Genomic DNA, 12,744 nt, shown 5'->3' with positions numbered 1-12,744 from the left:
AAAGTTTTAATCCCCATTTTACAGATGGTCTGGGCCTCAGTTCCCTCATCTGGAAAGTGGGGATAATAATAATGATGACGTTGGTGTTTGTTAAGCGCTTACTAGGTGCCCAGCACTGTTCTAGTAAAGTAATCAGGTTGGCCCACGGTGGGGGCTCACACAGTTTTAATCCCCATTTTACAGATGATCTGGGCCTCAGTTCCCTCATCTGGAAAATGAGGATAATAATGATGATGATGTTGGTATTTGTTAATCAGTCAATCGATCAATCATATTTATTGAGCGCACTTGGGAAGTACAAGCTGGCAACATATAGAGACGGTCCCTACCCAACAGTGGGCTCACAGTGTTAAGCACTTACTAGGTGCCCAGCACTGTTCTAAGCGCTTGGGAGGCTACAAGCTTGGCCCACGACGGGGGGGGCTCACACAGTTTTAATCGCCATTTTACAGATGATCTGGGCCTCGGTTCCCTCATCTGGAAAATGGGGATAATAAAAATAATGATGTTGGAATTTGTTAAGGGCTTACTAGGTGACCAGCACTGGTCTAAGCACTGGGGAGGTTACAAGGTGATCAGGTTGGCCCACGGCGGGGGGCTCACACAGTTTTAATCCCCATTTTCCAGATGAGGTCACTGAGAAGTTGTCACTTACCTGAAGGTACCCAGCTGACAGTTGGCAGAGCAGGGATGAAGACTGGGAGCCCCCCGCAATGGGGCAACCTGATCACCTTGTAACGTCCCCGGCGTTTAGAACAGTGCTTTGCACATAGTAAGCGCTTAATAAATGCCATCATTATTATTAGAAGCAGGAAAAGTCCCGGGCTGGGGAGGCAGAAGTCATGGGTTCTAATCCCGGCTCCACCATTTATCAGCTGGGTGATTTTGGGCATGTCTCTTCACTTCTCTGGGCCTCAGTTCCCTCATCTGGAAAATGGGGGTAATAATAATAATGTTGATATTTGTTAAGTGCTTACTATGTGCCCAGCACTGTTGTAAGCGCTGGGGAGGTTACAAGGTGATTAGGTTGTCTAACGAGCGGACTCACGCAGTTTTAATCCCCATTTTACAGATGAGGTAACTGAGGCCCAGAGAAGTTAAGTGACTTGCCCAAAGTCACCCAGCTGACAGTTGGCGGAGCAGGGATGAAGACTGTGAGCTCCCTCTGGGGCAACCTGATCACCCTGTAACCTCCCCGGCGTTGTTTAGAACAGTGCTTTGCACATAGTAAGCGCTTAATAAATGCCATCATTATTATTAGAAGCAGGAAAGAGCCCGGGCTGGGGAGGCAGAAGTCGTGGGTTCTAATCCCGGCTCCACCACTTATCAGCTGGGTGACTTTGGGCAAGTCTCTTCACTTCTCTGGGCCTCAGTTCCCTCATCTGGAAAATGGGGATAATAATAATAATGTTGATATTTGTTAAGTGCTTACTATGTGCCCAGCACTGTTGTAAGCGCTGGGGAGGTTACAAGGTGATTAGGTTGTCTAACGAGCGGACTCACGCAGTTTTAATCCCCATTTTACAGATGAGGTAACTGAGGCCCAGAGAAGTTAAGTGACTTGCCCAAAGTCACCCAGCTGACAGTTGGCGGAGCAGGGATGAAGACTGGGAGCCCCCTCTGGGGCAACCTGATCACCCTGTAACCTCCCCGGCGTTGTTTAGAACAGTGCTTTGCACATAGTAAGCGCTTAATAAATGCCATCATTATTATTAGAAGCAGGAAAGAGCCCAGGCTGGGGAGGCAGAAGTCGTGGGTTCTAATCCCGGCTCCACCACTTATCAGCTGGGTGACTTTGGGCAAGTCACTTCACTTCTCTGGGCCTCAGTTCCCTCATCTGGAAAATGGGGATGAAGACTGTGAGCCCCCCGTGGGACAACCTGATCACCTTGTTAACCTCCCCAGCGCTTAGAACAGTGCTTTGCACATAGTAAGCGCTTAATAAATGTTTTTATTATTATTATTCCCACCTCTGGAAAATGGGGATGAAGACTGGGAGCCCCCCATGGGACAACCTGATCACCTTGGAACCTCCCCAGCGCTTAGAACAATGCTTTGCACATAGTAAGCGCTTAATAAATACCATCATTATTAATATTCTAATCCCGGCTCTGCCACTTAGTTATGTGACTTTGGGCAAGTCACTTAATTTTTCTGGGCCTCAGTTCCCTCGTCTGCACAATGGGGATGAAGACTTTGAGTGCCCCGTGGGACCACCTGATTGCCTTGTATCTCCCCCTGCACTTAGAACAGTGCTTTGTACATAGTAAGCACTTAATAAATGCCATTATTACCCCACCCGAGCTCAGCTTGGCCTCATCCGGACCCAGGAACCCGCCTGCCCATCAAAACCCCTGCATCCCGGTGCTGCCTCCCGTCCATCCTCACACTGTCCCCACTTTCACTTTCGGTCGTTTCGTCCTCGGGACCAGCCCCGAACGACCCCCACCATTCATTTAGTCATTCATTCCGTCCTATTTACTGAGCGCTGACTGTGTGCAGAGCACTGGACTAAGCGCTTGGGAAGTACAGGTTGGCAGCAGATAGAAACGGCCCCTACCCAACAATGGGCTCACAGTCTAGAAGGAGGACACGGATAACAGAACGATCGTATTTATTGAGCGCTGACTGTGTACAGAGCACTGGACTAAGCGCTTGGGAAGCAGAAGTCGGCAACAGATAGAGACGGTCCCTACCCAACAATGGATACCACGAAATCGGGAATTGGGTCGGGGACTGGGAAGTGGACTGCTTTCGGTCAGGGTCCTTAATAATAGTAATAACAGTGATGACAGCATTTAAGCGCTTACTATGTGCAAAGCACTGTTCTAAGCGCTGGGGTGATACAAGGCGATCAGGTTGTCCCATGTGGGGCTCAGTCTTCGTCCCCATTTGACAGATGAGGGAACTGAGGCCCGGAGAAGGTGCCGAAAGTCACACAGGTGACAAGTGGCAGAGCTGGAAGTAGAACCCATGACCTCCGACTCCCAAGCCCGGGCTCTTGCCACTGAGCCACGCTGCCTCTCCTTGGCCCTGCTCTGAGACCCTTCTCCCCGAACCTCAGGTAGCCGGCCAGCTGGAAGGGAGAAAACCCGTATCCCCAGATGGGAAAGCCGATAGGCACTACTCCCCCAGCCAGGGGCCGTCGAGGTCTCCATCCAGAATGGAAAGCCAGGCTTGGTGAGCCGGCACCCCCAGGAACGGCCCGAGCCGGGGAAAGAAGGGAGTCTGACCGGGAATTCTATTTCCTCATCTTCTTCTTCCCCTCCCCTTCCTCCTTTCCCACCTCCCCCCAGGTTTCTCCTGGAGCAGCACTGGTATCAGCAATGGGAGGCTTATGTGCAGTCCGGAGACCAGGAATCCAGCACCTTCCCCGGGAGAATCAGTAACGCTGAGCTCTTTGAAGGTACTGCACCCCACTCCGTCCTACCGTCCGACTACCGACCGGATACACAGTTGGGAAGCCCCCGAGGACTCAGATTCCCTAGTGGTTCGGGTCAGGGTTATTCCAGTTTGGGACAACCCACCAGCTGGTCCTGAGGATCTGCGTCGGCTTTAAACAGACCTCTGGAGTCCTTGGGAGTGAGACTTTTCCGGGGTTTTCTTGGATCCCCCGGGGAGAGGTGGGGTTGGAACGGTCTTGATCCAAAACCGGGGAGTTTGGCTGGCTTCAGCTGTGTAATAATAATAATTACTGTTGTTAGGGGATTTTGCACTTGGATTTGCACGCTTTAGCCGCCCCTGCCTCAGTCCCACATCGCTTATGTACGTATCCGTAATTTATTTGTTTCTACTTATGTCTGTCTGTCTGTCTCTAGACTGGAAGCTCCTCGCGGGCAGGGAATCTGCCTACCACCTCTGTTGTCCTCCCCCAAGCATTTAGTACGGTGCTGTGCACACAGTGAGACTTCACCGATTAGGGTTGAGTGTATCTAAGTGCTCACCATCTGCCAAAGTGGGGTAGATACAAGGTAACCGGGTCAGCCCCAGACCCTGTCCCACATGGGGCTCGCAGTCTCACCAAGTAGGAGGGAGAACCGGCATATGATCCCCATTTTACAGAGGAGGAAAGTGAGGCCCAGAGAAGTGAAGTAAGTTGCCCAAGGTCACCCAGCAGGCGAGTGGCCGAGGTGGAATTAGAATCCAGGTCCTCCGGCTCCCGCGCCCAGGCTCCTTCCATGAGGCCACACTGCTTCTCAGCTCTGATCAGCAGCCTGGGTTTCACAGTTCTGATCTGCTTTTTCCTCTGACAGTGGTGGGGGTCTTTCCTCTATCTTGGGGTCCCAAATTCCCCCCCGGCCCCCACACAGGATTCCTTGTCCTCAGAGGCTCCCCAGCCCCTGGCCCCTTCACCTGTCCCCCCCCCAGATCAGGAGTCGTGGCGGCTGAAGGAGCGTCTAGTGGAGGGTGAGGACTACATCTTGGTTCCTGCGGAAGTTTGGTGCAAGCTGGTGAGCTGGTACGGACTGGAGCACGGACAGCCGCCCATCGAACGCAAGGTGAGGGGATCGGAAAAGTGGGGGGTGGGAAGGGGGTGCTTGGTCGCTCTTTTGAGTCAGAGACCAGGGACTTACGGAGGGGGGTCCTGGGAAACGGAGCTGACCTCCCCGCCTCCCGCCTCTCCCCTTTCCAGTCCGTATTTCGTTCCGCTTCTCGGATCGTTTTCCCCCAGACACCCGTTCGGCCCCTGCCTTCCTCACTCCTCACATTCCTCCAAACACCGCCCGTCCACCGTCCCGTCAGGCGGAAATTTCTCACTGTCGACGTGATTGTGGTATTTGGTCAGCGCTTGCTACACGCCAGGCCGCGTCCTGAGCACCGGGGTGGAGACGAGGCAGTCGGATCGGACCCAGTCCGTGTCCCACGTGGAGCTCACGGTCTTAATCTGCGCTCTGCAGCTGAGGTGACGGAGGCGGAGAGAAGCGAAGTGACTTGTCCGAGGTCACACAACCAACAAGTGGCAGAGCTGGGATTCAGAACCCAGATTCTTTTGACTCCCAAGTCAGTGCTCTATCCTCTGAGCCACATTGCTTCTCTGATGATTTAAGGCAGTCGATCAGCTTCCTCCCTCCTACTTTAACTGGCTGATCTCCTACTAAGGCCCCACACTCCGCTCCCCTGAAACCAACCCATTCACCGCACTTCCATCTCATCTCTCTCACTGCCGACCCCTCGCCCCTATTCGGGCCTGGGGACTGCCTCCCTCTTCGTATCTAAAAATAACAATAGTGACATTTGTTAAGCGTTGACTATGGGCCGGGCGCTGTTCTGAGCACCAGGGTAGATACAAGGTAATCAGGTTGTCCCTTTTGGGGCTCGCAGTCTTCATCCCCATTTTCCAGATGATGTAACCGAGGCACAGAGAGGTGAAGTGACTTGCCCAGAGTCACACAGCTGACAAGTGGCAGAGCTGGGATTAGAACTCACGCCCTCTGACTCCCAAGTCTGTGCTCTTTCATTCATTCACTCAGTCGTATTTATTGAGCGCTTATTGTGTGCAGAGCACTGTACTAAGCACTTGGAAAGTACAATTTAGCAACAAATAGAGACAATCCCTAACCAACAAGGGCTCACAGTCTAGAAGGGGGGAGACAGACATCAAAACAAATTAGGCAACAATAGCATCAATATAAATGAATAGAGTTATAGGTAGATACACATCACTAATAAAATAAATAGAATAATTAATATGTACATATATACAAAAGTGCTGTGGGGCGGGGAGATGGGGAGGGGAGGAGGTTTCCATTAAGCTATGCTGCTTCTCCTAACTCCACCAGTCTGACTCTTCCCCATTTCTCAAAACCCTCCCAAAATCCCATCTCCTCCTGGAGGCCTTCCCAGACTAAGCCCTTTATCCTTCCTCCCTTCTGGGTCAACTCCACCCTTGGCTGTGTGGAGAAGCAGCGTGGCTCAATGGAAGGAGCCCGGGCTTGGGAGCCAGAGATCGTGGGTTCAAATCCTGGCTCTGCCCCTTATCAGCTCTGTGACTTGGGGCAAGTTTACTTCACTTCTCTGTGCCTCAGGGACCTCATCTGGAAAATGGGGATGAAGACTGTGAGCCCCACGTGGGACAGCCTGATCACCTTGTATCCTCCCCAGCGCTTAGAAGAGTGCTTTGCACAAAGGAAGTGCTTAACAAATGCCATCATCATTACCCCTTAAGCGTTTTGATACACACCCCCGCGCCACTCTACTCGCATGAATGTTCTCATACTCCACTAATTCCCCCATCTTCCTAATTTGATGCCTCATCTTCCCCGTAGACCATCAATTCTCTGTGAGCAGGGATCGCGTCTACCAGCCCTGTTGAATAAGTGCTGGGTGCTGGGCACCCAGGGAGCGCTCAGTAAATACCATGGATTGATTGAGGCCATCCAGGCGAGGGCCGCCCGCCCGCCCCCGTTTCTCCCCTGCAGCTGACCCTCCAAACTGCCTCCGTCCCCAGGTGGTGGAGCTGCCCAGCACTCACAAGGTGGAGGTGTATCCCGTGGAGCTGCTCCTTTGCCAGCATAGTGACATGGACAGCCTCAACCCGACGCAGTTCAGCCGCGCAGACTCCATCGGTAACGCTGCCGGGGGCACGGGGAGGCCGCGGGTAGGAGGGAGGCCCCGGCGCTGCTTCCCTCTCTCTTAGTGCCCTGCTCTCGATTATGCCCAGCGGGCACCCGGTACCATTATTACCACCACTCCTCCTCCTCCTCTGAGAATTGAGTCCCACCACCCCCCGTGTAAGATCGGAGGGAGCACCCGGCCGGTTGAGTCACGGTGCCCCTGCCGAGTCTTGGTCCCGGGCCCCTTCCTCTGGTCGGGGATCGGCGGCGGATGACGTCTCGCCCGAGAGCCGCCGTGCCCCCGCCCTGACCCGGGCCTGGCCGATCCCTCCAGAGCTGGTGCTGCGGGTGGCCCGGCAGCAGTTCCAGGTGGGGCCCGAAGAGGAGACGCGACTGTGGGTGAAGAACTCGGACGGGTCCTGCGAACGGCTGCGCAACCCCCACGTGTCGGTCCTGGACGCCTGCCTGAGCCCCGGACAGGTCAGGGGTGCCGCGGGGAGCCGGACCGGGGACGAGGCTGCCGCTCGCCCCGCCGTCGGGTCTGCGGGCCTCCCGCGCCAGAGCGCTGGCCTCGGGAACCTCCCGCCCGGAGCCAACCCCCCTGGGAGCTTAGGCCGGCTTTCCTCTTTTCTCCACTGCAGATCGTTGTCATGGAGACACGCAACAAGGACGGCACCTGGCCCAGCTCCCGGCCCCATATCATGTAAGTGTGGGCAGGCGGGCACGCGTGATGCCAGGGTCCCGTCTCGGGTCAGTCTTCTCCCCTCCGCCCCCGTAGGCCTGGCACCTCTCTCCCTACCATCCTCCTGCCTCCTTGGGGTCGCTCCTTTTTCCCTGTCTCCCCCCCCCCCCCCCGCCTGGTAGATTAGCTGTTAGGGGCCATCATTGGAAGTAATTCCGGGGGAGGGGGTGCTGATGTGTGCCTGGCCCCCAGGAAGAACATGGTGGATGAGGAGGAGGGGTACCGCGGCCAGCCCGGGGTCTGCGGCCTCACGAATCTCGGCAACACTTGCTTCATGAACTCCGCCCTGCAGGTACTGCGCTGGCTTAAGCGGGACGGGGGTTGGGAGGTCCAGGCCAAACCTGGGGGATGCTCCCTCCGCGCGCCCCCTGCAATTCACGCCGGGCCTCCCGCCTTCCCTCGTAGTGTCTCAGCAACGTGCCTCCTTTGACCGAGTATTTCCTGCACAACCGCTATCTGGAGGAACTGAATTTCTGCAACCCGCTAGGCATGAAGGGAGAGATCGCCGAGGCCTACGCCGACCTGGTCAAACAGGCCTGGTCCGGGCACCACCGCTCCGTCGTGCCCCGCATGTTCAAGGTCACCAGCTCTTCTCGCCCCGGGTTGGAATCTGGCCCTGCGGGATTCTGTCTGGTCGTGGTCGGGGGGCGGCAGGGGGAGGAGGGAGGGCCGGCGGGGAGAGTCCGCGGCAGTCGGGGGCCCCCGATCCTCTCTTCCTGATCTCCCTGTTCCCCGTGGATCCTCCAGACCAAGGTGGGCCACTTTGCTTCTCAGTTCCTGGGCTACCAGCAGCATGACTCCCAGGAGCTCCTCTCCTTCCTGCTGGACGGGCTGCACGAGGACCTCAACCGTGTCAAAAAAAAAGGAGTACGTGGAGCTGCGGGACGCCGCCGGCCGGCCGGACCAGGTGGGGCCCGGCGGGGCAGCTGGGAAGGAGGTCGGCCGCTCCCGGGTGGGGCCCGGGGCCCCGGGGCCGCCCGTCCCCCAGCCGACCCCCGGCTCTGTCCCCTCCGGCCAGGAAGTGGCGGAGGAGGCCTGGCGCAACCACAAGCGGCGGAACGACTCCGTCATCGTGGACACCTTCCACGGGCTCTTCAAGTCCACGCTGGTCTGTCCCGAGTGTGGCAAGGTGTCGGTGACGTTTGACCCCTTCTGCTACTTGAGCGTGCCTCTGCCCGTCAGCAAGGAGCGCAGCATGGAGGTCTTCTTCGTCTCCATGGATCCCCGCAAGAAGCCGGAACAGGTGCCGGGGGGGCCCGAGGCCGCGAAGGAAGGGCCGGGGGAGACGGGGCCCTCTCGCCTGAGCCGGCGACGGGAACCCGGCCGGCCGTCCCCCGTCGTCCATCTGGCATCGGGGCCCCGGGGGGTGGGGGTTAAGCGCCCGCCGGGGCCCGAGGCGGGGAGAGGCGGAGAAGGGGGTCGTAGGCCTCACCGACCGTCTCCCCCCTCAGCACCGGTTAGTGGTCCCCAAAGCCGGGAAGGTGTTGGATCTCTGCATCGCGTTGGCCAAACACACGGGCGTCTCTCCTGATCGGGTGAGCGTTGGAGGGGAGCCGGGGCGGCCCCGGGGAGGGAGGGAGCGAGCGAGCGCCGCGGACGGCCCTGACCCGCCTCCCCTCCCCGCAGATGATGGTGGCCGACGTGTTCAGTCACCGGTTCTACAAGATCTACCAGCTGGAGGAGGCCCTGAGCTGCATCCTGGACCGAGATGACATCTTCATGTGAGGACCGGTAGGGAGGGCGAGGGGCGAGGCGCTGGGGGCGGAGGCCGGGTCCCGTCCGGGCCCGCCCCAGCCCGGCCTCCTCTGCCCAACAGCTACGAGGTGTCCGGAGGGTCAGGCGAGGGGCCGGGCGAGGACGTGGTGCTTCCCGTCTACCTGCGGGAGCGGGCGCCCGCCCGGGACTACAGCGACTCCTACTACGGGCTCATGCTGTTCGGCCACCCGCTGCTGGTGTCCGTGCCTCGGGATCGCCTCTCCTGGGATGCCCTCTACCACATCCTGCTGCATCGCCTCTCGTGAGTGCCCCCCCGGACCCCGACTGCGGGCCGACCCCTCGCCCGCTCCGCCCCGGGCGGCTCCCCCCCCAGCCACCCCCCCCCCCGTCCCTTCCGTCCCTTCTTTTAGACTGTGAGCCCACTGTTGGGTAGGGACTGTCTCTATGTGTTGCCAATTTGTACTTCCCAAGCGCTTAGTACAGTGCTCTGCACATAGTAAGCGCTCAATAAATACGATTGATTGATTGATTGATTCCCTCCCTCCAGCCGCTACGTGACTCGGCCGGGCTCGGACGACGAGGAGGAGGAGGAAGAGGAGGAAGAGAATAGCGAAGAGGAGAATCTGTACAACAAGCGGCCTAATGGACTGAGTGAGGGTGAGGGGGCCGAGGTTGGTCGGGGGACGGCCCTCTAGACCGTAAGCTCGTTGTGGGCGGGACTTGGGTCGGTTTGTTGTCATAGTGTGCCCTTCCGAGCGCCTAGTACGGTGCTGTGCACCCAGTAAGCGCTCAGTAACTGCCTGACAGCTGTAGGGAGACCTGGGACCTCAGGGACCCAAAAGGATCCAGCGGCACTAATCCTCCCTCATTCCCGCCCTGGCCCTAGGAGAAGAGGAGGAAGAGGAGGAGGAGGAGGAGGAAGAAGAAGAGGAAGAGGAGGAAGGGGAGGGAAGCTCCCCGGAAGGCTCCGCCCACCCGGTCTCCACTCCGGTGGGTGGAGAGGAGAACCGGGCCGAGGCGGTTGGCAGCGGAGAGGGGGAGACGGAGGGGCGGCCCGGCGGCGGCGGCCCCCCCAGCCCCGGCCCCGCCAACCAGCCCAAGCGGCCCTGCCGACCCCTTCCCCGGCCCCCGCGCCGCCGGCGGCGGAGGCGCCGGCGCCGGCGCCGGCGGAAGCTGCTCTTCAGCCTGCAGACGGTCAACTCCAACGGCACCAGTGACCGAGCCAGCTTCAGCGAAGACGCCAACGGGGTCTCCTTCAACTGTGAGCTGGGGCACGCGGGGGCGAGGCGGGAGGCGGGCGGACGTTTCCCGCGCACCCCTTCCCGGGGAAGCGGCGTGGCCCGATGGAGGGAGCGCGGCCCTGGGCGTCCTAAACCCGGCTCTGCCACTCGCCCGCCGTGGGCAAGTCACCTCACTTCTCTGGGCCTCAGGTTCTTCATCTGGGAAATGGGGATTAAGACCGCGAGGGACCGTGTCCAGTCCGCTTACCTTGTATCTACCCCAGCACCTAGCGAAGTGCCTGGCACGGGGGAAGGGCTTAACGGATACCACAGCCGTTACTGATATTGTGAGTGTTGTTAATCCGTCAGCCCAGCCTTACATTGCCATCGATTGGGATCCGGAGATGAAGAAGCGTTACTACAACGAGGTGGAGGCTGAGGTGAAGTGGGCCGGGGCGGGTGTGGGGGCATCCCGGGGGTGGACCTTGGGGTGGAAGCGTTGGGGCCGAGAGAGCCCTGCCCCCAGCCCCGCCATCCGCCTTCCCCCCCGCAGGGCTACGTGAAGCACGACTGTATGGGTTACTTGCTGAAGAAGACCCCAGTGCGGCTTCAGGAGTGCGTCGACCTCTTCACCACAGTGGAGACGCTGGAGGAGGAGAACCCCTGGTAGGGTGGGGGGGACCTGAGGATGGGGCCGGGGGCCCGGGGGCCCGGGAGAAGGGGCTCCTCACCTCACCTGCTTCCCCTCTTCCCCCTCCTCCGCGCCCCTCCCCGGCAGGTACTGCCCGACCTGCAAGCGGCACCAGCTGGCCACCAAGAAGTTAGACCTGTGGGCGCTGCCCGAGGCTCTCATCATCCACCTCAAGCGCTTTTCCTACACCAAGTTTTCTCGCGAGAAGCTGGACACCCTCGTCGAGTTCCCCATCCGGTCAGAGGGGTCCCGGAGCCGGGCTGGGTGGGGGGAGCGGGCCCCGGGTCCCCTCCCTGTGCCGACCCCCCCGTCCCGCCGCCTCTCCGCACAGGGACCTGGACTTCTCCGAGTTCATCATCAAGCCACGGACAGAGACCGAGGCCCCCCCCTGCAAATACGACCTCATCGCCGTCTCCAACCACTACGGGGGCCTGCGGGACGGCCACTGTACGGAGAAGGCGAAACCGGGGCGTTGGGGTGGGGTGGGGTGCGTGTTCGGGGGTGGGGGTGGGGGGGGGCGACCCGGCAGCGGTTGGTCCCCGCTTCGGTGTGGACCGCTGTGGCCTCTGCCGTGACAGACACGACGTTTGCCCGGAACAAGGACAGCGGGCAGTGGCACTATTTTGACGACAGCAGTGTCTCCCCGGTGTCGGAAAGCCAGATCGAGGTAGGGCGTCCTGAGCTGGAGGAGGCAGGGGCATCTGAGCGGTGGGCCGGGGCGGGGGCGGAGAGACGGGGCCACCGCCACCCGACGTCGCCCTCGATCTCAGCGTGTCCCCCGTCTGTCTGTCCGTCCGTCCGTCCGTCGTTCCCTCCCTCCAGTCCAAGGCGGCCTACGTTCTCTTCTACCAGCGGCAGGACAAGGTGCGGCGGCCCCCGGCCCGGCCCGGCCCCCCCAGCTCCCTGGCCGCCCCTCTGGCCCAGCTCTCCGACGGCCCCGCGCCCCGCGCCGAGTCAATGGATGTGGACTGAAAGCGCTGCGGCGGGGGGGCACGGAGGGAGGGAGGGAGGGAGGGAGGGGTCTGTGGGCCCTCCCCCCTCGAATCTGCGCCCTCCTCCCACCCCGCCCCGCTGACACCAGCACCCCCTCCCTGGGCCTTCTCAGGTACCGCTCCCGGGGGCTCCCCGGGGCTCCCCCTGCTCAGGACTCCGACCCCTGGCCGCCTCCCCATCCCACCCCCTGGGGACCCACAGCCATAGACTCTGCCGCCGCCACCGCCGCCTCTTCCCTGTTGGAGGGAGGGAGGGAGGGGCCCAGCATGGCAAGACGCTGCCCACCCCTCCCTCCCCACAGCTCCTCTCTCCCTGGGAGAAGCACAATCTCACCCCCGTCCCGTCTGTCCGCCCGCCCGCCCGTGGCAGCGAGCCAAGTGCCTGCCCTTCCCCCCCGATCGAAGCAATAAGGTTACCCCTCCTTCCGGATCGTCCTCCCGGCCCCCTTTCACCTGAGCCTGTTTCTTTTTTTTTTAACTTATGTATTTTCTCCTCTGTTCCTTGGGGTGGCTGAAGTGCGGCGGCAGGGCTGCGCCGTGAGCACAGATTGTATTTTCTTACTGACACCCGCCCGGACCCGTGTACATAAAGCCCTGACCGGTCCTGGCGCCCGCCTGGCCTCCTCCTTCCCCGCCACCTGACGCGCGCACGTGTCCCGTCCTAGCCGAGCGGCTTAGGGGACAGAGCACGGGCCCGGCTCCTGATCCCGGCCTTGCCACGTGTCCGTCGCGTCCCCTTGGGCAGGTGGCTTCCCTTGAGAAGCAGCGCGGCTCGGTGGCAAGAGCCCGGGCTTCCGAGTCGGAGGTCATGGGTTCTAATCCCGCTCCG

General features: G+C 59.9%; 1 protein-coding gene across 1 annotated transcript in view; it reads left to right on the top strand.

The window, feature by feature from the left end:
* USP11 (ubiquitin specific peptidase 11) overlaps window positions 1-11,907 on the top strand; it is a 20,749-nt gene extending 8,842 nt beyond the window's left edge. The window contains 21 exon segments of the mRNA XM_038747715.1: window positions 3,297-3,406; window positions 4,369-4,499; window positions 6,449-6,566; window positions 6,889-7,034; window positions 7,196-7,257; window positions 7,489-7,588; window positions 7,702-7,875; window positions 8,044-8,151; window positions 8,153-8,203; window positions 8,315-8,539; window positions 8,748-8,831; window positions 8,923-9,017; window positions 9,113-9,313; window positions 9,560-9,669; window positions 9,899-10,273; window positions 10,602-10,672; window positions 10,786-10,898; window positions 11,011-11,160; window positions 11,255-11,370; window positions 11,502-11,590; window positions 11,746-11,907. Coding sequence (XP_038603643.1) covers window positions 3,297-3,406; window positions 4,369-4,499; window positions 6,449-6,566; window positions 6,889-7,034; window positions 7,196-7,257; window positions 7,489-7,588; window positions 7,702-7,875; window positions 8,044-8,151; window positions 8,153-8,203; window positions 8,315-8,539; window positions 8,748-8,831; window positions 8,923-9,017; window positions 9,113-9,313; window positions 9,560-9,669; window positions 9,899-10,273; window positions 10,602-10,672; window positions 10,786-10,898; window positions 11,011-11,160; window positions 11,255-11,370; window positions 11,502-11,590; window positions 11,746-11,895 — 2,779 coding nt within the window. The 3' untranslated portion in view covers window positions 11,896-11,907.
* The last annotated feature ends 837 nt before the right edge of the window (window positions 11,908-12,744 follow it).

Source organism: Tachyglossus aculeatus, chromosome 6, assembly GCF_015852505.1.
Source record: "Tachyglossus aculeatus isolate mTacAcu1 chromosome 6, mTacAcu1.pri, whole genome shotgun sequence".
NCBI lineage: Eukaryota > Metazoa > Chordata > Mammalia > Monotremata > Tachyglossidae > Tachyglossus > Tachyglossus aculeatus.
This window is presented reverse-complemented; position numbering and strand designations above follow the sequence as displayed.